Consider the following 25,504-nt stretch of genomic DNA (forward strand, 5'->3'; position numbering starts at 1 on the left):
AGGGACATTACTCATAGATTCATTTCATAGAAAAGCTTCATTTGAAATACTTTTAGTGAAAGAAAAATTCTGTCGTCTGTCTCAGCGCTCCTGTGAGCTCTGAGGACAGAGGACAGGGATGAACCAAAGACAAATCCAACAAATCAGGTTCCAATACTTAAGTCACAGCGGAGACCAGCAGCCAGAGCCACTGTTTTTTGCTTTTTTAAATGGACATTTCTGTCTTCCCTTTACAAAGAATGGCTCATATTCTGTTTCCGATGTACAGAGTGACAAAGCTTTACGCGTCATAAGGACTAAAGGAGGATCACCACTTTTGTTCAGGGGAGGGGTCTGTGAGCAGCTCTGAGGGACAGCGCCGCACTTTGAGACCCTTTTGTTCACTGCCTACATTTCCCATGATGCCGCGGGCTCACACAGTGACCTCGTTCTTACTGCCAGTCCGCAGCCCCTGCCCCCCTCCTCCCCCTGGGATGAAGTGCAGCTGCTCGATGGTATTCTGCCTCTTGTTGGCGAAGGCCATGCGGCGGGCGTTGGGGTGCCCCCCTGTGCCGCTGTAGGGGTCCCAGTGCGAGGGCGCGCTGGACCCCCGCTCGTGCTCATGGCCCGACGTGGGGTGGGAGTTCATCTTGATCATGTGGTGCCGGTCCAAGGACGGAGTCACACAGATGTTCTGCTGAGACTGGGCCTTCTGATGGTGAGACAAACGCCCCATAGTGGGCACCATCCCCGAACGCTCCGCCCCCATCACCCCCATGGACATGATGCGGTCCTCCAGGCAGTCCGGAGACACCAGGAGCCTCTCATGGGACCTGAGGCACACACACGTGTTAAACATGTCTTTACATGTGTTACATATGGGACACAGTATGTGCTGATGGGCAGTCAACTGAATCTGTGAATGTGTGAAATGGAGTATGTGATTTCTTATGACCTCTACCTTATAGACTTGTGTTCTTGTACACATATTTATGGTAATAGTAGTAGTAGTAGTAGTAGTAGTAGTAGTAGAGTATGAGGTCTGACCTGCGCAGTGTTTGTGAGTTGGAGCTGCGGCTGGTGCTCATCATGGCTTTGTAGTACTGGTGCTGCTGGTTCTTGGAGAGGCGGGACAGCGTGTTGCCCTCCCCCAGAGCGAGCAGCTGGTCCTGGGAGCGCACACGTCGGGGCGGCCGGTCGAAGGTGGAGCTGGTGTACTGGGTCTGTGCAGGAAGGGGGTAGGGGTTTGGGGTGGACGTGGGGATGTGGAGGCGTGGCCTGGAGCCGTGCAGAGGCAGGGTGCCCCGGGAGCCCAGGGTGTAGTCTCCACCCCAGGGCAGGTGGTGCTGTGATGAGTGGAACGAGGGAGGAGCGTTGTTTGAGCGGCGTTTGGACGTGTAGTACCCAGGGTACTCATCAAACTCTTTCTCTGTGACACACACACATAGAGGGGTATTAAAATAACTGGGGAGGGTGTATTAAGTATTAAACTATAATATACATTTCAATTCTTTTTTCATTGTTTATTGCATTGAAAAATGGCTACTTGAAATTTTTGAACTCTGCATGGTATGACCTGGAGTCGGCAAGTAAATACTCAGGGGCAGAGATAGGGGGTAGGTGAAAATGGAAGTTTTTAACCACTTAAATGCAGGACAGTACAAGATTACTCAACCATACATGAATGATCCAGTCGAATTTTAAATAATATTTTGCATCAGAATTCTGGTATATTATTTGTTGTTCATTTGGGTAAAAATGTATTTACAACTATTTCTAACAGCGCATCATTTTAAGTTCAAGTTTCCTTTTTGTGTAAATGCATCCTCATTAAATCTTTGTATGTCAAATTACTTATTCCATTTCACAGTTAACACATTAAAGCACATCAGAGAATGGAGAAAACTAAATACGTGGATATAATTTCTTTCCTCTGTCCGTTTTCAAAGCCTGTTTTGCATCTGAAACTCCATGAGTCAGTGGAGGAGGACTGCCTTAGGGCTGTGTACTGAGCATCACAATAAGGTTCATTAAAGTGGAATGTTTCTGCTGCTCCTGTTTCTCTATAGAGGCCCTTTAAACTTCAAAGCGTTTCCATGGCACCAATTTAAACATGATCTTTAGCGCCACCTCCTGCCTCTCCTGTCACACACTACACTCACACTGTGGTCATTTTTATAGGGGTAAGAACGATTAAAGCTTATACTCATGTTTCACTGTAAGGCATTAAATGTATCTATCAATTTATCTAAGGTTTATTTCATTAGGGATGCTTAAAAATACCTGGAAAGACGTGCATTCTTAGTGTGAGTGGGCTTGCCTTTCCATAGATCTAACCCGTAACTTGGCCTCGTGGCATCACTTGTTCATTTCCATAAAGTTAGAAGTTTGATGCCATATTGTGGAACATTACAGACAAAGTGAAATAAAACATACATCACCATGGAGACAAGCAACTATAAGACCCTCTACCGGAAAAGTTACACAGTACACTAGGGGTGTAACGATATCCAAGTCTCACGATATGATATCGACACGGTATGAACCTCACGGTATGGTATTTATTGCGATATCGTGGGAAAGCTTATGATATGATGGGGAGGCTCACAATTAAGGATGTAACAATATGCAAATCTCTCGGTACAATATTTTCATGATATACATCTCACGGTCCGATATTTATTGTGATATTTGGTCGAGGCAAACAAAACTGTTAATATGCTACTTTTTCCTCTTAAAATGCCTTGACAAAACTTAATCCAAAGAACTAAGACTTAAAAGTGCTTAGAACTGTTATTTCTTCTTGTAGTCTGCACTGAAATGGAGCAAAGGATCATGGTCTATGTAGTTCTCTGTCTTTTTTTTAGCTATTGCTGCACAATAACTCTTAATTTAAGCAAAGAGACTTGTAATTTGATATATTGTGATGGTCCATGATATTACTGTGAGAACTTTGACAATATCATATTATGATATTTCAGTTATTGTTACATCACTATAGTACACCTTTAGGCACAATTGGATCAGAACTGTAATTTGAATGATCACAGATAGCAAAAAACAGCTTAAACCGTTTTTTTTTTTCCTAATTAAAGGTTGTATAATACGCAAAAACTGACTCTTCAGCTTTAAGCCATGTTAGAATGTTGTTTCTTCATCAAAAACATACACAGAGTTGTGTTTTTTTTCATTCACACATGTTTGAGTAACCCTTTATTATTATTATTAGTCTGTTTACATCTCCAAAGCTCAAAATGCTCTGTTCCACCTTGTGATGTCATGAAGCTATAGTTTTCAAGTTAACAGCTACTTTTATCTGTTCAGTAGAGATGGGCAATTCCAGGGCTGAAATCATCCAAATGTTTCTTCTGATGGTATATGGAGTAGGGGTGTGCCAAAATACTGAAATATCGATGTACGTATCATTGTTTAATATGATGCTACAGTATCGATATCGGAGGCTGCTGTAATGATATATCGCCAATAGTATTTTTTGGTATATTTTAATAAATTATTTTGTTGCGCTGCAATTTTGTTGCTTGTTTAGAGGAAGGAAACTCATTTATGTAACACATTTGACATATTCAAGGTTTTGATGAGTAAATTTTAAACTTTGCACAAGACATGGTTTAACAAAGACTAGGGGTGTAACAATAACTGAAATATCGTGATATCATATCATCAAAGTTCTCACAATAATATCGTGGACCATCACAATATATTGAATTACAAGTTTTGTTAACCTCCACAAAATATTGCAATAAATATCATACCGTGAGATGTATATCGTGAAAATATCGTACAGAGAGTTTTGGATATTGTTACATCCCTAATCGTGAGCTTCCCCCACCATCCTGTGAGCTTTCCCACGATATGGTGGGGAGGCTCACGATTATCGTACCGTGAGGTTCATACGTGACGATATCGTATCGTGAGACTTGGATATTGTTACACCCCTAACAAAGACTTTTAGTATCACAGCCATGATTTAGCCATTGTTTTTTTACTGAACTGTATTGAATCGATTTGAAATATATCGTATCGAATCGTATTGAATCGAAAACTCACTGTACGAGATATGTATCGTATCGTGGCCTATGTATCGAATTATGCATAGTATAAGCAACTTTTTAACGATACCCAGCCCTAGTATGGAGATTAAAAACACAATGGAGCACTTTCTGTATTACCACATGACATCACAAGGTGGAACTGAGTGTTTTCTCAGCCTAAATATGCAGGATTTGCGTGTTAAACTTGTGTGAATGAAACAAAACACAAGTCCAGCTCTGTTTTTGATGAGGAAACAAGATTATAACATAGATCCAAAAAGAGCATAATATAAATGTATGCGTGATTACTGAACTAGTTAAAAGTTTATAGTTTTGCATCCTGTTTTTATGGCAACATTTATCTAAAAAAAAAAAAAAGTAGCCTAATTCCTTATCTTCCCACAATTCTCCAGCCCTACATGATGAAGATGTAATGACAAATGAAGAGCCCATGTTATGCTACACCACATGCTATGCACAGTGCCTCTTTAGACATGGGACTAATTAATTCAACACGACTTTATTTCCACTTTTGGCTCCAGCGTAGTGAGCCTGTTGCCATGGAAACAACGCAAGCAACCAGGAAGCTAGTGGGAGCTTTTCCATGTCAATTTCTAATATGCTATGGTGCATATTCAATTCTTTTGCCAATACTCTTTATAACAACAAGAGAACAATCAATCAAATGTAATTAGCTCTGTGCCATATATTCAGTCTCCTACATCTTTACGTGTCCAAGATTGAAACTTCACAACTCTTGCATTTCAATATTTGCACTATCCGTTAACAAAGCATTTTATATAAGCTTTTCTACTTCCTTCTCTGCCCCGCTCTCTCGAAACAAGCTGTATTCCGATATTAAAATGCATTTTTGTTTTTCAATTCCCAACAGCGAGAAAACCATAGCACAGAGTCAAACCGCATTGACCTATGACGTAACCGCTGCACTCCTCCTCCTCCTCCTCTGCACTGTATCCTGTCTGTTTTTTGACTAAATTGGAATAATAATTACATCGTGGTACATCAGTGCTTGCTTGGCTTTCTCCTCATTAGCCTTTTCCCATATGCGTGCTTATATTTGGTCTACGCAGGGTACGTGGAGGTTCAGACAAAGGGAGGGGGGGCTGTGGCGGTTTGTTCCCCGACTGAGAGTGCTCAATCCCTGCAGACAAACCAGGACCAGTGCCCCTCCCCCCATCGCAGCCTCCTTCACTTCATTGCCTTCTCCTCTCCGCTCTCCCTCTGCATCTTATCAGTTCAAATATCTATTTTTTGTCCCTGTATCCTCGGTTACCCCGGCTGTTGCTCCGGATGGACAGTTGCATTGTGGTTGTCAGTCCTGTCACGTCCCCTGCTCCCTGTTTTATTAATGGGCTGCGCAAGAGCCGCTGCCGAGAGGAGTTAACACGCTGCGTATTTGGAAGGCTTTGTAAAAACAGGTACAGCGCCAACCAGACTGGCCACAGCCTCACTATAGGAACAATATAAGGAACAATAGATAAAACGTAGAGTTTAGCAACAGAAATACGAAAAAGCAAAGCAAAAAAAAAAACCAAAAAAAAACCACTTTTCAGCTAAGCTTCAGCTTTCAAATTACACTATGAACTGGTTCTATATATTTAGGTAAGACAAGACAAAGCTTAAGTATGAGTCTCTCTCTCACACACAGCTTCTTTCCATCCATCTGTCTTCCAGTTTGTTTTCTCAAACTAAAAATCCACTGATGAACTCACTCATGTCATCAGGTGTTTTTAATAATCACTTCTATTTCATCCCTACTGACCACCAGAGGGCGGTGCTTAAAGCACTCAATGACCCTTTGTACACATGCTTTAAACGCCACCCTCTGGTGCCAGTCCAAGATTCATAGAACTGTAGTTACACACATAACTCTTATTTTCTCTTAATCACTGGGTTATCTGATTATGTAGTTATCAGATTTTTTCCTGGCCATGTAAGTGTACCCAGTGAACCTGCTACAGCACCACCTTACCTCCCCTCACACAGACTGTTCAGTGACTCATTTTGTCAGTGATGTGCAGATAAAACTCATTTAAAGCTCTCATTGGTGTGTTGAAGCCTTTAAGCTGTTATGTGCAGAGCTCTGTCATGTGTGTCCCTCTATGTGCGTCAGATGATTTTGTGAGACGTGTGTTTACTTTTATTCTAACATGTTTCAGACATCCCATGATTCATAAGCCTATAGGATTGTGTGACATCATAGTGTCTGGGTTACACTGACACACAGAGCAGAAATATGGACTTTATCTGCCTGTCGTGATCAATCTAAGACTGTTTCACTGTATATAATATAATAATAGAAGTAGGTGTGCCTATTTTTCAAATAAAATAAAATAAACCCAGAACTATTATAATAAAAATGATAGCTTACATTTGAAAATCCTCTCTAGAGGTAAAGCAGAATACACTAATTGCTTTTGTGGAGTAATAAATTGGAAAACGGCACTGTACAAGGCCATGGGGCAGGTTCAGATTTACCAATTATAGTGAATGAGGCTAGAGTTTTTGGAGTAATCATCACGTACCCCCATAGTTAATTAGCAGTTAATACAGAAATGTCAAGAGACCACAAACTCCTGGGACATTTAAATGATCAAACCTGACCTTATTTCACCATTAACTAAACTCATTAAACTCTCGTCTGCCCCAGGCCCATCCTCCAGGACTCACCCAGCCTCTTGAGGGAGCTGTAGCGGCTGATCTCGGGCTTCATGGCGGCCTCGTACGATGGGGGGAGTTGGGCCAGGTTGTGGAAGGAGTGAGAGAAGGAGGGGTGACCGCTGTTGTGTCGCATACTTCCTGTTCCCATGATGCCGCTGGGGCCCGGACCCTTTATGCTGCCCGATAACATTCCCGGAACGGAGGGGAGCTGGGACGAGTTGTTCATCCGCGGGCCACGCTCTAAAATTAGGAAGTAAACAGTTAGAAGCCAAGAAGTAGACAGGAAGTAACTCTCAGCGCCATGGAGATTGTCTATAAATATAAATCAATCTTTTGGAATTTATCAGGGAGTTTTGTAAATGTGTAAAAGATCAGCCACATTCAAAAACAGAAAAATACAGAGACAGCATCAGGCTAACATACAGGGGGATCACAAGAAGCAGGAATATGGTGAAAAGATGAGTATTTCAGATGTTCAATTATAAGTCAAAGTATAAATTTATTTGTGATGGATGACTGACCTTGGGCATTCATCTCTTTAAAAACCTCAAAAAGTTTTATTAATGTCTCAATGTCAAAGTATTGATTCATATGGTAATTAGAAATGTACTTCTGGTTTAGTCCGAGTTTTTTTTAGGCGAGGTTTAGTCCTGGTTCAGTAATAATGAGATGCAGCTTGGGAGCCATTTTAATGACTTGAATTGACTTTAAGAATTTAATATTTTGAATAGTTTATTTCTCTGGCAACTAGGGATGGGCATTCGATTAAATTTTATCAATCAATCATTGGGAGAATTAACAATCGATTTTCGATTAATCATTAACGCTTTTATATAATAAGTATCATCATTATTACTTTTATACTTTTATATTATTACTATAAACTCAACTTTACAACATATAAACCATAACCACTATAGAGCCACATCAGCCCGTTTGACATTATAATGTGTTTAATGCAGTTTTGCGCACGTCTTACAGAAACGAAACTTAAAACTAAGCAAAGGGGGAAAAAAAAAAAAACGCTCTTGTGCACTGATGTGGTTCAGCTTCTGTCGGACTAAAGGACACGACTCAGACTCTTTATGTTGCAGTAACCAGGATACTGCGTTTACATGCACCATGACGAAACCAGGACACAGATGTGCATGTAAACGCACTCATGGAGGGATATAGTGATCTCCAAGGAGGTGCCAAAGCCAAATCGTGGGACTGAGGCCGCAACTCCAGTGTTTGCGTTTGTCGATTAAAAATGAACGTAATCGACGAAATTCTTAAGGATCAATTATCGATTAGTCGACTAATCATGCCCATCCCTAATGGCAATAGTTTAACATCATTTGAAACCCAAAGATGATGAAGATCTGAGTGTAAAAGTTTCATAGAAGAAGTGTTTTTCCTTCTTAATTGAACTCCTAAAATATCCGTGACCCGTGCACCATCTTCCTGCTTGTGGAGATGCCCCCGTACACATGACACTGAGCCAAAGCACATCGATCCGTTCACACAGGATGCTGTCCTTATATAAGACATAGCAGCAGAGTGGGGGAGGGGCAGTGCTTTGCAACATGTAAACGCACTATTAGTTACATCATACATTTACATTGAAACAGCACAGTGAAACTCCTGAAAGAGCGGACACACAGCACTTCGGCCTCACATGGAGCTGCACCCAAGGGAGTCAGAGCTGCACCCGAGGGAGACATGTGGAGGCCTCAAGCAGAGCTCAGAACCATGCTGCCAAGGCGACAGGGGTCTCAGGCCAAGTACAACACACACGAACAGTCTGAGCTTAAATACTGTATGTATTACAATATTATAAAAAACTGTACTTTGTCTATTTGGGAATCATAGTAATATCTGTCTTTGTACTAGTAGTAACGGCAGTGTATGTAGTATAGAGTCCTCGTGTTTGAATTTATAATAGTAGTACAGTAAGTTTTGAATGCAGAAGTTTAGTTTTCCTTGAGTAATTATCTAAATATTTTATACTTAATCTACTGTATATGATAATAAATTACTTTTACTTAAACAAAATGACTGAGTCTCCATTAAAGGGCACATATTACTCTATTTTCTGATCTCTGTTATAATGTTGTTTCCTCATCACAAACAGACTTCGAGTTGTGTTTTGTTTCATTCACACAGGTTTAACTCACAAACCCCGCATATTTAGGCTGAGTTCTTCTCTCAAACCGAAAACATTTGCTCCACCTTGTGATGTCATGCACATGTCACACAGGAACTACTCCACTGTGTTTTTAAACTCCATACACCTTCAATCATTGGGATGATTTCAGCCCTGGAATTGCCAATCTCTACTGAAAATATCACTTCAAGACATCACAAGGTGGAACAGAGCATTTTGAGCTTTGGAGATGTAGACAGACTAATTATAAATGGTTATTTCCAGCTAAAGCTGTGCAGTTAATTGAATTTTGATTGCAATTTTAATTTGTGTGTCAAATGATCTCTAAAATCATATAATTGAGTTAAAACAATTTAAAGCTTAACAAAGTTTATTTTGGGATATTTTCTTAATGTAAATAAGTATATTTATCTTATTTTTTTTTTTTAAATATAGAGATTGTAGAGCAGCTGGATATATAGTTTATTTTGGATACGTTTATGTTTTTTTCTATTCCTTATTTCATGTTCAAAGTATGTTTTATTCATTTTATGTTTTATAAGTTACAAAATTGTTCTGAGGTTCATATTTTTAGCTTATATTTATTTTCAGTTTGAAAGTTTTGCGTAAATGATCAATAACAGTAGTTCTTTTGAGAGAGAAATGCTGAATAAATGCATCGTGTAAGTAAAAAATTGTCGTTTGAATAATCGTCCTTTCAATGCTAACCAAAATAATCGTGATAATATTATAATATATCGAGCAGCCCTAATTCCAGGTATGTTTTTGATGAAGGAACAGCATTATAAAATGGCTTAAAGCTCACACAAGTCCATTTTGTGCAATATAGGACTTACTACTACTAATACTACTAATAACTACTTATATATTAACAGAGCTCCCACTGAAGAGCCATTTAACCACAGTGTCTCACAGCTGAACCCTGTGCTGCTTCAGGACACGATGAGACCTTAAACTGTCCTTTGGCTGTTGGTCTCACACAGAATCGATGTGGTGCGCTCAGGTGCCGATGGATATGAGGGCTTTGGTTTAAAGAACACACATGTACCGGGCATCGACCATTGTTAGTAATGGCCCCTAATGTCCAGTAATGTCTTTGTTAAGCGTCACCCAGGGAGCACAGTGCACCTCGCGCAAAAGCAACGCTACAGATACACAGGACACAGTAATGCTGGCTCCAGGCCCGTACACATACAGGGACGTGGGGTTTATGGGTCTGTCGTTTTTGGACACGCTCGCTCCTGCTCGCTCTCTCCCTCTCACTCTCCTTCTCCTCTCTTTCTCTCCCCCACCACAGGAGCTGCCATATTATTTTAACATCTACCTCACTGAGTCTTAGGCACTCACAATAGGCCAATCAAACTGTGCCTCTAAAGCCTGGTACGTTTGTCCAGTACCCAGGCACGGAATGCTTTGGCACAGTTGGAGAAGGTGGGTCAAAACAGGGCACAGATATTCCTGTACGCTCCCATGTATGACTTCTATTCGCAAGCCCTAGCAGATGTTTTGAAGCCTCTTGCCTGACACTTGTGCAGGTCCGAGTGTGGTCCACAGAACCCGAGCCCCTTCACAATGTTGTCACGATACCAAAACCAGCGTTGCTTTTGTGCGCGGTGCAGAGCGTGCCTATAAGGACAGTGGGCTTTAGCTTAAGCCGGAGCTGCAGTACCGCATGGGGGCAGCAGTGAGCACACACAGGACAGAGGACAGGGCGCTCTGAAGCCGTGCAGCGGGACAGAACACAGCGCCCCCTAGAGACATACATTTAAATAAACATGTGCTTAGACTCAAGAGTGCGCACAGAGCAGAGTGAGGGACAGGCCAGAGAACACACAGACATGGAGACTCTCTGATTCTCCTGTGAGACTGACACACACAGAGATGTACACGGGCCTCAAAGAACCAGGCACCTTATAATAATGTTGTAAACTGTGATAAAACACAACAACAACATTAAAACTAACGCTACTAAACAGATGATAAAGCAGCATGTCTGAAAGTCTCTTCATGATTTGCTTTGTTGGAGAGTTTGTGTGTTTTCCTCCCTGATCAAGAATCCATGGTCCAAATTCCACCAGCCTTAGTAGGTTTTACTCTAGTCCATTCTCCAGAACTATATCCATGAATTGTGTTTTGTGATTCCATTTCTGTGCTGGTTTAAGGGCTCTCACTGTTAGCTCAGTCCTTACCATCCAGCTTCCATCATCAAAGGTATAATACTCCCTACAGCAGAAGCATAGTCAAACTGGACTGTAGTAGACTTGAATGGACAACAGTATCATAATGTGTTGAGGGTTCATGTCTCCAGGTGTTGGGTTGTGTTCTGATGGCAAAAGGAGAAATTCAATTTGTCAACTGGACAAAAGTTTATTTTGGTTGACTATAATTAAATAGCCAGTTTCACAGCTCATCCAAGCTGCTTCTTCAGTTCTGGTCAAAATGCTGGTGGACACTGCTTTATGCGTGCCATGAAGGGAGGAGCGAACTAAAATTAAACTTACACACCTACTTGTTTAGTTTCTGTTAATTACACTGTAAACAAGTAGGTGTGTTTGTTTAATCAGTGTAGTCAATTATTAACCTGATTCATCGGTTGGTTTCCATGAAGTGAAATGGGCTAGTCTGACCTTTTACCATTAGGATTCATTTGCTCAACGGTAGGCTGGTACTTTTTTTAGTTAACCAATCGTTGCTATTTGGTTGTGATGTATGTAACAGCAAACAAAGCAGAGTGAAAATCCTCTGTCTTGGGAATCGTTGCCAACACAGAATGTATGTCTTCATCTACATCCATCTTTGTTTGCTTTGTTTACTGTTGTGCTGTACCACAAAAGGGACCCAGACAGGCGCTTGAGTTTGACGTCATGGCTTCACAGCACTTTGCTGATTGGCCGGTGCACTATTTACAACTTCCAGGGTTTTGCAAACCGTTTAGTGTATTCTGATTCCTGACCTAGTCGCTGGAGAGAAATGAAATTGAGCGGAGGCACTAGGTGGCGACAGCCTGGCTAGTTAATTATAGTCAACCAAAATAAACTTTTGTCCAATTGACACATTGAATTTCTCCTTATGCCATGGATTCTACATGGATGACTGAGGGATTTTACACACTTCTGTACTGATGTCCATTAAACTTCTCCTGTATTAGAACTCCAGTATTGTGCCTCTTCTCTTTAAATCTCTGCCTACTACAATTTATTAAAAGACTGCACAAACCAATCAGTGCCAGTACTGTCTTTAACATGTACTTGATCTGGTTATAAACCGACAGAGCTGGTACTTAAAACATACAAGGTACAAGTAAAGGTGGGCTAATGGAAACTGTCAAATGGGGGTAGTAGAGTAGTAGAGTTTAACAATTGCGACAATAAAGTGGATATTATCATAAGCTGACTGGTTCTTTGCTGGTCTTAGAATAACACATCAAACTTTTTTTCTTTTCCTGAGCAGTCAGTGACACAGGCGAATGCAGATGTCCGTGAGTGGACATTGGTCCGGCCCTGTCTGAACCGTGCCTCGGGCGTGAGGCTTACCGATGGTGGCTGTGTGTTTGGGGCTGGAGGACGCCCCCTGCTGGTTAAAAGGGTGAGGCAAAGTCCCAGCTGCGAAGAGAGCAGAGCCGACAAACTGAAGCACAGCACTCCAGAGACAGAGCAAGAGTCCAGAGAAGCTTTGTGCTTGAGAAACACAGAAGCGACAGAACAGAGAGAGGACAGAGAGACACAGTGGGCCCTCCAGGTATGAAATCTATCAGTATAATACAATTGTTTAAGTTTGTCTGTTGTCTTGTATAGGTTTGATTATATAATGAGCTTTTTTGTGATCTCACTTTTAAGAAGATTAAGATATCAAATGCAATCATAAAGTAGAAAAACAACTATTATGACTTTAGGAAATGAATGCATACGTATCTAGTTCATGTCCTGGAGAGACCACCATAAGAGAAGAGTAGACAGAGGGAGCAAAAGTAGAAGAAATCTGCAAATCCCGTATATTAGACTGTTACTATGTTATTAGTAAAATGTTAAAATGCTCAAAACTGCAGCTTTGTAGATTAAAGGAGAACAATAAATGACCAGGACAAAAATCTTATACTGCAGTAATAGTGTATACTTAAAATTCCAATGTATAACTTTTCTACAAGAGAGCATGCCACCTGCTTGTCGCCATGGAGATGTTATGTCTTAGCCTGGAATACTTCACAATTGAGCTTTATATTATCTATTTCCATTGAGACATGCAGGTGGCACGGTAAAAAATAATTAGTTTTGAACAATAAAAGCATTTGTAATTAAACTGATGTTAGATAAATGCGTTCATGCCATATTACAGAACATTCAAGCAGGTACTCTACCCTCTCAGAGAAAAGTTTCGTAGGGCACATTTAGGAATAAAACACAAGAAAGTTTTAGATATGCTGTGATAATACAAACTAATACATGACTTAACTGTAAGGAAAGAAGCATAAGCCAAGTAAGAAAGACTGCATTATACTGTCCTGTCATTTAAAAACATTATGTGGGGGCCTAAATAAAGACACAGTACCCAGAGACATGGACGATAATTAGATCCAGTGTAAGTGCTGCTTAATTTGAAAACATAGCCCGCTGAGATTCTCCTGTCTTATCTGGCAACGCTTACCCTGGCAGCAGACCTGGCGCCCGAGGTGGGATGTGTTTGTTGTGAGTGCGAGGCTGAGAGCTAAACTGTACAAGGCGACAATTACCAGCGCTCCTCTGGGACACACAGGGAGCCAGACACCAGCGGTCACTTAAAGGGCCCATATTACGCTATGTTATAATGTGGTTTTCTCCTCACAAACACACCTGGAGTTGTGTTTTGTTTCACTCGTACACGTTGAACAGACAAATCCTGCGTATTTAGGATGAGTTCAAATAGAAAACACTCTGTTCCGCCTTGTGATGTCATATGGTAATACAGGAAGAGCTTCACTGTGTTTTTAAATTCCATACACCTTCACTAGAATCATTTGGATAATGTCAGACCTGGAATTTCCACTACTACTGCTTCATGACATCACAAGGTGGAACAGCGCATTTTGAGATTTGGAGATGTAACCTGACTAATAAAAGGAATGTAACTGAATGAATGTAACAAAACTTAACTCCAGGTATGTTTTTGAGGAGGCAACAACATTCTAAAGCCTTTTTTACACTGAAACGTATCCGCGTATCACTGTATCGGAAACAAGCTGTGTCCACACACGTCATTTCTGTGTCTGAAATCCTTCCTTATCCACACAACTTTGAGCATATTTGTTTACATTTTACAGAAACAAAACTTAAAACTGCATGGCTAAATTGCATAAACGAAGCACTCAAAAAACAGCTCGCTATTATGGGCTGATGTGGTTCAGCTTCTGTCGGACACGACTCAGTGGATTATATGTGTTCTTTCTGTGACAGAGGGGTTGTTCTGCTGATGGTGAGTCTGTTCTGTGCTTCTGTCACGTGTTGGAGATGGTTCATGTGAAACTTTTCAGAGATTATACGACTGCAGGTCATACGCACAGACCATATATATAAATATATGCTAGCCTCTTAGCATTTTGGCGGTGAATTAGCTACTTTGCGGTGCATAGACCTGCATCAGCGTATCAGCGTATCAGCGTTTTCAGGCGTCCACACAGTGCCAAATCAGATCCGTACTCAGTTCGTGGGAGGTGGTGGCACCAGATCGTTCTGTCTCTGGTGCCGTTTTCAATTGGATTAGTGTGGACGATCACTGCATCCACAACGAAAACAACTTGAATACGTATTAGTGTGGATGGGACCCAACATGACTAAAAGCTCACAAGAGTCAATTTTAAACAATACTAACTGTTACATACTAAGATCATTATTCTATACTTTATAATTACTGCAATATTGACCAAAACAATTTAAAGGTACACTGTGTAACTTTTCTTGTGGGGGGGTCCATCACTGCATCTCACCATGGAGATGTTAATGCTTTGCCTGGAATGTTCCACCATATAGCATTAACATAAGATATTACTTTATTAATCCTGAAGTAAATTCTTGTGCCATTAAAAGACAAAATAACATGGTAAAAAATCTATAGAAAGTTCTACTGCATATAAATTGTTACATTATCTATTAAACAAATCTATCTCCATTGAGACAAGCTGTTGGCAGGTAAAGTTACAGGTCAGATCTGGGAAAAGGCGACCCCACTCACAGTAAGAATGCATGTTTTTTCAGGTATTTTTCGGCAATAAAAAACTATTAATAGAATGGGAGATAAATCATTAATGCCATACTGTGGAATATTCCAGGCAAAGCAATAACCTCTCCACGGAGACAAGCAGGTAGCGGTTCCCTCCACCAGAAAAGTTACACAGTGCACCTTTACTAATAGATATGACTTGACTGACTTCCTATTCAGAACCGCTTCTACATTTCCATATTTATTTTTTTTATTATTTTTTTTGTTTTTGTGTGTAAAACTCTTACAAAGCCCTTCATGTGTTAATAGCTTCCTCTTGACTGTGGTGTCAAGTTCAACATTTGACTGACATGTTGTGACTAACCCAGACACACAGATACTCTGAGGGCCTATTCAAACTAGTTGTTCAGCGCTTCAATTAACAACTAAAAATGTATTACTGAAAAAATATTAAATACAAATAAGAACAGAATATTTAAGGTTGTGTGTGTCTGCTCTGGTTAATAATGTATGTAAAGTAATGTATGTATGTATGTTATGTTAATTTTCAAATATTTTGTAGTTCTTTTTATGTCGATGCCAAAAAAATAATAGCATGAGCAATAAATAAATGAATGAATAATTGTGATTAATACACGTGGAGATTCCTATTATTGTTATTTATTCATGTATTTATTTACTTTGCTCTCAGACACCTGAATTTAATCAATATTACATTTTATTATAAGTGTTAAAAGCGATATTTTTTTAAATATATTGACAACTTCTGTATAAAGAACTGATCATTTGGAAACATTTAAAGGGCCTGTATCCATTTCCCCCCATGAATCTGAGCTCAGTTTGTTTTCCCTCAGTACAGAAAGCATTTTACTGTCTGATAATCAGGAAGTACGTTAGCATGCTAGTTGCTGTTAGCGTTAGTGTCACAGCAAAACTCCAAACTGGTCTCTGAAAGCTGTGAAAAGCGCTTATAAACTTATCGTGGTGAATAATAAGGATGCTCTAAATGCATAAGGTACATGACGAATAACTTTGGACCACTGCAAACTGTCCAAAAAGAACAACTTCTATTTTTCACATTTTTAAGACCATAAAAATCAGGTAGAGATAAGAATTGCAAAAGTAATATGTATGACATAAACCTCAGGAAGAGAAGCTGATGTTCTATGATTCAGTTGCTGATTAGAACTTCAAACTTAGCCGTCCAATTGAATAAAAAAGCAGTATTAAAATAAAAAAGGTTGAAGTAAATGCGTGTTGTCATGAAACGGTGTGAGTGTGACTTACTGCGGTTGTCCTTGCTCTGTAGCACGGGGGTGTAGATGTTCTTGGAGGTGCGTCCGTCTGAAGCAGTACTGCCCAGGATGGTGGTGTTGTTCCTCTCTCCCTGCTGCACCGGGCTCGACTGGTGACGCAAGATGTCCACCAGGGACCTGCAATAGAGAGACACAACACACCAATCAATGATCAGTTTTATGATATCAAAAAGAGGGCAGGGACCAACGGGCTCTGTGCACTACTTCCTGTCCAATTTAATCTCTCTGAGGTTCTTGTCGAGTTGGGCTAAAATGGAAAGAGAGATGTTTTTCTCAAGTGCTAATGTTGAGGCCTTATATATATCTGATAGGGTGACCATATTTCCGTTTGTTAAAACCTGCACACCTTACCGGGGTCGGGTGTGGGGCCTCGATATTGAGCTACTCTCACCTCGCAACCTGTGCCCATGGCCTCCCACTTGTCTTGATCAGGACGGAAAACGGAGAATTTCTTGTTCAAGTCATTGTTAAATGCGCATTTGTGCTTCGACATGTTGCGGGCTGACCGACTGACCTGAGAGCACAGAGAGCTACGAGAGCTGCTCAATTTAATGGCCCCAATGAAAGATAATGAAAACCCAGTCAATTCCATCACTTAAAAAAAAAAAACCCGCACGCCCAGGACAGGACTCAAAAAACTGACATGTCCAGGGAAAAATGGACGTTTAGTCACCCTAATATATGACAAAAACATGATAAATTTAAGCATTCTACATATAAAAATAACTGAGGAGTCTTTATTTTAATGAATAATTTAATTTCATGAATTTCAATTTTAATAGATTGTTTGTTTTATGTTTTAGGATTTTAATAAAAGTGACCTTCGCTTTGAGACACAGTTGGATTGCTGGTGTGCTGCTATGTACAGAATTTATTTATTTCTAGTTATGTTTCGCATGTCTAGCCGCAAACACAAAATGTTTTGCATTCAACCCAGAGCTCTTTAGAACTTCATGGGCAATTCTTGTTTTTTGAAAGAAGAGTCTAAGAATATCATTTCACTACGCAAAAAGGGCCCATATTGTGCTATTTTCTGATCTGTTATAATGTTGTTTCCTGTAGTTGTTTTGTTATGTTTAACACGTAAATCCTGAATATTTGTTCTTCTCTCAGACAGAAAACACTGTCCCACCTTGTGATGTCATGTGATAATACAGGCAGTGCTCCACTGTGTTTTCAAAGTCCATACACCTTCACTAAGATCATTTAGAATATCTACTGAAAAGACGTTAAAAGGAGCTGTTAACATGAAAACTACAGCTTCATGACATCACAAGGTGGAACAGAGCATTTAACCATTGGAGACAAGCACAGACTAATAAGGGTTATTCAAATGTGTGAATGAAACAAAACACAACTCCAGGTATATTTTTAGTGAGGATAACATGGCTTAAAGCTCACAAGAGTCCATTTTGCGTACTATAAGACCTTTTCAATTTCTGCCAGTTTTTGTTTCATGAGGCTAGATCCAGAATTTTCCATAGAAGAAATGTGCATTTTGACTATAACAAAATCTCACTCATTTTTAAAGCAGTTTGAGCAGTTTAAAAGACAAAGTGAGTCCAGTCCATATACATGTGTTCAGTCTGACCTGGGCATGTTGATGTCCCTGTTTCTGGGTCTTCGAGCGACTTTACTGAAGGCGATCCTCACTCCCACGGCCACCACCAGCGTGAACGAGATCACTCCTCCAATCACATACGCCGTGCTGTTCATGAGAATATATGAGAAGGTTTTAGTACTGCATACTATATTACTGCCATTATACTACTCAGGTAAACACCATCAACAGAATTACTACTACTACTGTACTACAACCCAACCTTCACCTTCACAGGGAGGCCTTGCCCACTTTGTCTATTGTTAGGTAAACACATGTCAGGGCTTGTGAACTAAAATTGTGAGTGTGCATTCTCAGGAAACCAGAACAGATCGTTTACACTCACACTAGACTATTGTACCACACTTTGGAAGCTTTCTGTGCTTGGGTGGGTTCAACTCGTCTAGTATGTGTGCACCCTAATACACACCTGAACGATATGTGATGGAATAAAGGTACAATTTGTATGTTAAGTAACAAGGAAAAGTACAGTACTTGATCAACACTATCCCGTCTGTGACTGTTCTTGTCCTGTACCTGGAGCTCTGCTGCTGGAGCGTCTCAAAGTCTGGGTCGGGATTCTGACCCGCGGCCTGCGTAGCTGCACCTTGCTGTTCGATCCACACGGGGGAGTTGTAGTTGTTACAGGAGTCCTGGTCGAGTCGGTCCCTCTGGTGCTCACAGCAGAAGCGGTAGTGACATGTGCCACAGCAGTAAATGTAACTGCCCCGAGAGCAATTAAAGGTGCTGTCAAAGTGCCCCATCACATCAAAGTAACCCCTGAGGAAGAAATGGTGAAAGAATGTCATAATGTAATACATGTGCTTCAAGTTAATTCAAGGGTTTCAGATAACATCAAAAAGTTCAAAAGAGTAAAGATGCCAATTTGTTAGTTGTGGTGTTGTGATTGTAGTGTGGCTTAGTGGTTTAAGGCGTTGCTGTATGTGGCTGTTACTACCTCAGTGTCGTGGGTTTGCTTCCTGGTCTTAAATGTTTGCTGAATGTCTTTACCATCTCTCTCTCCCCATCTCACACTACACCTGTCCTAGCCAGTAAAGCCTTTGGGACAGAAAATCTTTCCGGTTTCTGTAATGATTCTTTATTGCCTACTTACCAGAAATTTAAGTTCATTATAGACACACTAAAACGATACCCAAACTAGATACTCAGGCATTGATACTGACACATAATGCAAGCAGGACAAGGTTGAACTTTTCCTGAATAGTTATAAAATGGTCAGAACTAATATATAAGTCCACATGGTCATACAAAATAAACAAAACAACTGTTACCCTGAAATCTTAAAATGACAGCAATAGTTTCTTTTATTATTACATATCAGTCAGTCCTTTGAAAAGGGTGCTTGATGAGAGGTACACTTCTTATTTGTAACATTTTCTGACTGAGATCCAGTTTAAGTTTCATAAAAACAAAAGCCCCAGGTCATTCCTATTGGTTTGCTGTACTGAAGATTGGCAGCAGTTCAATGGTCTAGTAACGCACCTTCACATTTTTGCATGTTAAAATGCATTTAAAATGTGTTGATGAAAACTAAAGTGCTTCTAGCCCAGTGCATCTGTCTGTGTGAGGACGCATATGTACATGAGAGCGTGCGATTGGCTGCAGTTTGATCAGAGTATTGTTTCCATGAGAACGAGGGGCTCTTGTAGTCCAAGTGCTGACACCGACACAAACATCCCGAGACCAAGAGCGTTACTAAGCAACAGCCAGACGCCTCTCACCAAACAGCCAGTATCTCAGTGAGATCTCAGTATGCAGCGCTCCCAGCAAACTCAGAACCATCAGAGCCATCAGAGCCATCAACGCTATGGTGAGGCGAGAGGGACAGGAACTGCGCTGTATTATGCACTTGTTTCATTTCGAACGGGACTCCTGTCCTCATTTTGGTTGTTACAATTTAGAAGTATTTAGAAGACGTAACAAGTTCAAGATTATCTATATATAGATGCTTTGATCACAGAATTTACTGCATTGGTATTATTTAAGTCATTTTCTAACAGCAGAACATAACAGTAACATTTGTATGGAAACAGGTTAAAGTATTACAGGATTTCAACAAATACTAAACTCCTGCAGATTATTAGCTGAAGACAGTGCAAAGTGGTTTGAATAAGGTGAACAAGTATGGGTATTGTATAGCGAAAAATTATAATAACTAGAAAAGCAGTCAGAGAGCGCAGACCTCCGCCAAGGACTACCCCCATTTTTTATATAAATTGCGATAAAATCAGTCTTCTGGATCAGATCCGGATCAGCCTTTGGAATATGAAAGAGGATCCCATTGTCCATCCCTGAGTCAAATTTCATGGGGTTTGGTCAATAATTAACCCAGATATTGAGAAACAAAATTTTTGGCCCCATTTACCACAATGTTAACTAAAATGTCAAAGTGATCCAGAATCCAGGATTTCTTCCGGATCAACCCCAAAATGAAATCAGTTCTTCCTTTTCACATTTCCAACAAATCCTGAAAATTTCATCAAAATCGGTCCATAACTTTTTGAGTTATGTTGCTAACAGACAAACAAACAAACAAACAAACAAACAGACAAACGCCGGCAAAAACATAACCTCCTTGGCGGAGGTAACAATGGATTCAGTGTATATAAGTACTGCATTTGAAATTTGTTTTTAAATAATATTGTCATGGTAAATGGTCACATTTTTATATTTAGTGCCTTTCCACCTTCAAGGCACTCAAAGCTCTTTACATCAAGGAACCCATCACCCACACACACATTCATACACCAGTGTACACAGACACTTGGAGCGAGGTGGGTGAAGTGTCTTGCCCAAGGACACCACGACATAATTCAAGTGTAGGAGCAGGAATCGCCAAGCCAACCTGTGGGCCTGTGGATCTGTGGACCAATGATGTTAATGTAGAGAGCAGGATTTGAACCATCGACATTCGGATCAGTGGACAAATGCTCTACCAACTGTTCATAGTTTACATTTGTGATTTACTACTATTAAAATTGTGGTTTTACAATATATCTATGGAACCTTTAACCTCATGAAAGAGAATGAGATCTACATAAAACATACAAAAGAGTCTATTTCCTGATAATAATACTGTAAAAGATATGGTTATGCGTGCTCTTACCTGCACATATCCACATCCACCAGCTGTCTTGGGGGCGGGGCGACTTGAGCGGCCCCTAGTGGCGGCTTGAGGGCGTCGGCAGCAGTCATGTTCCTGGGGAGCATGGTCTGTGGGAGGGGCTTCGGAGGCAGCTCGGCCATGACCGGCTCGTCTCCGTCCTCCACCTCGGCCTTTTTAGGAGCGACCTTTGGCCCGGCGGGTGGGGGGAGGAGGGGGGGCTTTTGACCAGTGAGCAGGAACAGCGTGGAGCTCAGTTTAGGGTTCGAGGCCTGAAAATGACCAAGATGACAAAGACAATAATGAAGAAAATAAGGTTTCAGATGTTATTGGATTATTGTCATTGGTTTTACTGCCCAAAAATGCCTCAAAAAACATGCATCTCCATAGATCTGCAGATCATATATAATGTGGAAACATTCAGGAAAAGCTATAACATCTCCATGGAAACAAGAAAGAGGACAAGAAAAGTTACATAGTGCACCTTTAAATATGATAGATCCATCAAAATCATGGCATTTATTAGCCTCATTCATCAGCTGGTTTCACTTCGTGGAAACCGTCTGACCTTGCAGCATTAGGATTCATTTGCTTGGTGGTAGGCGGTACTTTCTTAACTCAATCAATAACTGCTATTTGGTCGTGATGTATGTAATGCACTGCTAACGGGGATAACTTTCCCAAATCTCGTAGGAAGAAAGGAAGAAGAGCAATAACGTCTTTCCCCTTGATAAAATTCAGCAAATAACAACTTTGTTTACTGTCATGCTGTACCACAAAAAGGGACCCAGTCATGGCTTCACACCTCTTTGCTGATTGGCCAGTGCACGGTCTACAAATACGGGGTTCTTGCAAACTGTATCTCGTGTATTCTGATTCCAGACCTAGTCGCTGGGGAGAAATGAAATTTGAGCGGAGGCACTAGGTGGCAACAGCCTGGTTAGGCATTTATTCGTTTTGACTCCAAACAGTTCTATATTCAGAAATAGAAGTTTGTTTTTCAGATCTCATTCTCAATTGTGATATTGACATTTTTTGCCCAGGGCTCATAATCTTCTTTAAAGGTGCATTGTGTAATTTTTTTTGGTGGAGGGTCCATCAAATGTTTTCTCCGTAGAGATGTTATTGCTTTGTCTGGAATGTTCCACAGTATGGTATTAAACCTTTCTGTCTTCATGGAAACCAAACCAGAACAAGTTATAGCTCAGATCTGTGGACAGGCAACCCCACTCGCAGTCAGAATAGGTATTTTTGAGCTATGAAACCATTTATAACTGGATAAATGTAAGTAGAGCTGTTTAATGTCATACTGTGGAACATTTCAGGCAGAGCAATGACATATCCATAGAAACAAGCTGGTTGACAGACCCCTAACCAAAACGTTACATAGAGCACTTTTAATTTGACAGCTAAAATTTGCCCAAACTGTTACTTACGCCTTTCTGATTATATATATTTTAAATATTATTTTCAAACCATTTCTACAGTCTTTTTTGTAGCACTTCTGTCCTTTTGGCCTTGTACAAATCTATGCCATCAAACCAACTCATTATACGCTTTCATTTATATCTATATATAACTCAAATTTCCCCAAAACGTTACTTACGCCCTTTTGAGTCTCAGCATTGCGGCGCTCCGTGGAGAGGGTTACCGTGGAGACCGCCAGGCAGGACGAGATGAAGAGGGACAAGCAGAGCATCCCTAATTTGTCCTCCATCTTCTTTCACAAACAAGAGTCTTTTATCCGAGTCGTAAAAATATCTCTTTATGAAAATTCCAGTCAGTGAATCAAATCTTCACAATACAAAGGGTGCAAAGGGTTCAGGCAATTCTTTTTTTTTTTTTCAATGTGGCTTCTCAATTCGTCTGTAAACTCCCTCCTTTGCGTTAGCAGCTTAAAAAATAGTGAGGTTGTGTTATTTAGGCCCTAGGAAAAATGCCTGCTTGAAAATAAAGGGTTTTGAGTGTGGCAGCGTATGTTTTCCTTTATAATATATTATGATCTCTTTTGGCACGGTTGAGTTGTCAGTCTACTGGCCAAAGTCATCACCTCAGGCAGTGAATAATCTAGTGTAAACAGATGAAGTTAGTTAAGTGTAAACTCCTCCTATACGTTACAAAGAGGTTTTTCCGACTTTGTATGGCACACGAGTTACGATTCATGCATGGAACTGCTAAATGGGCTCAATCTGTAAACATTTAAATGTAAACTTCTAGTGAATGTCTTTATGTCGGTCACCTATATAGCGCTAAATTGTTTTTTGTAATGAATTGTACGCTAACTGTATTCGTAAACAGCACTAGCAGGTTCAAAATGGCAGCTTCGTCGCGTAAACAAGCCAACGTCAAGCAAAGGAAGTACGTTTACAATTTGGCACGAGTTTAAAATCAGATAAATTAATAAAGGTAATATGCTTGCGGTTTTGGTTCGTATAAAAGATAGAAGTAGCGGTAGTGGACGGTGGAAATATTAAGAGCCAACAACGCAAAAAGGCAGTCGCGAGTCACGTTAAAAAGCTTTGAAAACGCGCAGCTTGCTTCTCTTTCTATGTGCGGTCAGTGTCCTTGCGCGAGTGTCTTTGCTCGGAGTTAAGTTTCGCCCAACAAAATAAAACGAAAGTAGGTTTGGGCCCTATCCTGGCAGGGCAACGCGGTTCTACCCACAAGGAACGCATGAAAATATCCGGATTCATTCGTCAAAGCAAATCTACACAAGACTCAGTACGGAAAGTCAACAACCACCTTAAGTTCACATGAAACTTCAAATTTCAAATAGTCCTTTTCTCCGTATCTACATCGACTCCCTGAATATGTAGTGCACCGATGTAAAAAAGATCACTTCGTTTGGCGATTTTTGAACGTGAAAAATATGGCTGGTGTTAGGTATGGCTTTCGGTTATGATTTCGGCCTACATTTAGGTTGAAATTGCATGTTTGTAATAGATTCAAAGGAAGAATAACATTAGAGAAGAGGTCAGTGATGTTAGATAAAGGGCCTATTCTGCTCGTTCGCTGTGGCGTTAACGTCCGCCACGTCCATGGAAGAAACAAAACAACTGGAAGATAAAATAGAAGAAGTGTAAGGAGGTTATCACAGCGCGGAGATCTGGAGAGTTAGCGGTCAGCCTAGCGGTTAGCTTTAGCGTTTGTCCTCAGCGGTTAGCATTAGCAGCGGCGAAGGAGGGCGGCTAGCTTGACACTCGGTAGGCTATAGGTCTGGAAATGTCTATAAAGCACTTTGAACCAATAATGCACTGGTTGTCTCTCCACTTTTAGCATCAAGATTAGCAGCTACGCTAACACTAACAAGAAGACAATGGATATAAATGTCTACGCTCCCAAAATGTAAGTGTTTTTTTAAATAAAGTTAAGATATTTTGAGTTAAACTAGGAAGTAATGTGCAGTTATAGTAGTGGCTAAAGCTAAAATGTGTAGTTATGGTTGTATAAAAAGATTTTTTGCTTCTGCTTTTGACACAGTTGGTTTGGCACCTGGTTTTGGTCAGAAAAAATGGTTTCAGAAGGATTCAAGTCTCATAGAAAAAGGGGAGGAGGTGAAAATGAGAAGCCACAGTTTGTAGTCCAACAGAAGAACTCCAGGAAGTACGACTTTAGACCAGACAAGATCCACCTTCGGTCTTCAACTTGCTCAGTAGGTAACTGGGTTCACACTGTAAGATAAAACAGAAAAGGACAAGTTTAGACAATATTTTTAAATTTATGCAGACTGTGGGTTTTTTCGGAAGGTTCAGATGGAAGGATCCGAGAAACAGGCCACTTTATTTCATCATTTTCCATTGAGAGGGATTCAGTGTTGATTACCAAGTACAACTGCCACCCCGGAACGACGCCTCTGCCCAACTCACAATGAGGGGTAGCTTTATACCACACATCTGACAAAACATTAACTTGCTGATTTAGCATATACAGCAAGAAAATGAGCAATAATGCTGACCCGGTACACTTTATCATGGGTGGGTACATGCCACGGGGTCCACATACATCAGTTTTCTGCTTCGTGGCATCTCAAAGTACAGAAAAACATGTCTTTTATAGAACTATAGATAGTCATACGTGTTTTTCACCCTGTTGTCATTCCAAGGTACTATAAACTATCAAGGTAAGATATTGGGTGAATCAGCATGATCAACACAGAATATTTCCCACAAGACTAAAACGAGTTACAGACAAACAACCATTCAGTCTCACATCTGTACACTAATGGACATTTTACGGACGATACAAAATGTTGATGTTATGATTGTTGTGAAAAGTAGTGCTGTAGTCGACTAAAGAAATTCTTGGTTGACTAAAGACATGTCCAGCTTATCGATTAGTCAACGAAAAAACGGGTCAGGGCAAAAGCTTTCAAAACCATCAAGGCAAGGCAAGTTGATTTGTAGGGCACAATTC

At 40.5% G+C, this 25,504-nt stretch overlaps 1 protein-coding gene across 1 annotated transcript; it reads right to left on the reverse strand.

The window, feature by feature from the left end:
- Positions 1-412: 412 nt before the first annotated feature.
- On the reverse strand, positions 413-22,844 carry shisa7b (shisa family member 7). The gene is made up of 9 exons (XM_020941758.2): positions 22,698-22,844; positions 21,095-21,363; positions 18,505-18,747; positions 17,959-18,075; positions 16,339-16,484; positions 12,396-12,464; positions 6,723-6,953; positions 1,027-1,408; positions 413-812 (listed from the first exon to the last, which is right to left on the reverse strand). The coding sequence occupies exons 1-9, from the start codon at positions 22,806-22,808 to the stop codon at positions 413-415; spliced, it is 1,968 nt and encodes a 655-aa protein (XP_020797417.1). The 5' UTR covers positions 22,809-22,844.
- Positions 22,845-25,504: the final 2,660 nt, after the last annotated feature.

The sequence above is a fragment of the Boleophthalmus pectinirostris genome, unplaced genomic scaffold, assembly GCF_026225935.1.
Source record: "Boleophthalmus pectinirostris isolate CB_2022bp ecotype Guang Dong unplaced genomic scaffold, ASM2622593v1 HiC_scaffold_21, whole genome shotgun sequence".
In the NCBI taxonomy this organism is placed as follows: Eukaryota; Metazoa; Chordata; class Actinopteri; order Gobiiformes; family Gobiidae; genus Boleophthalmus; species Boleophthalmus pectinirostris.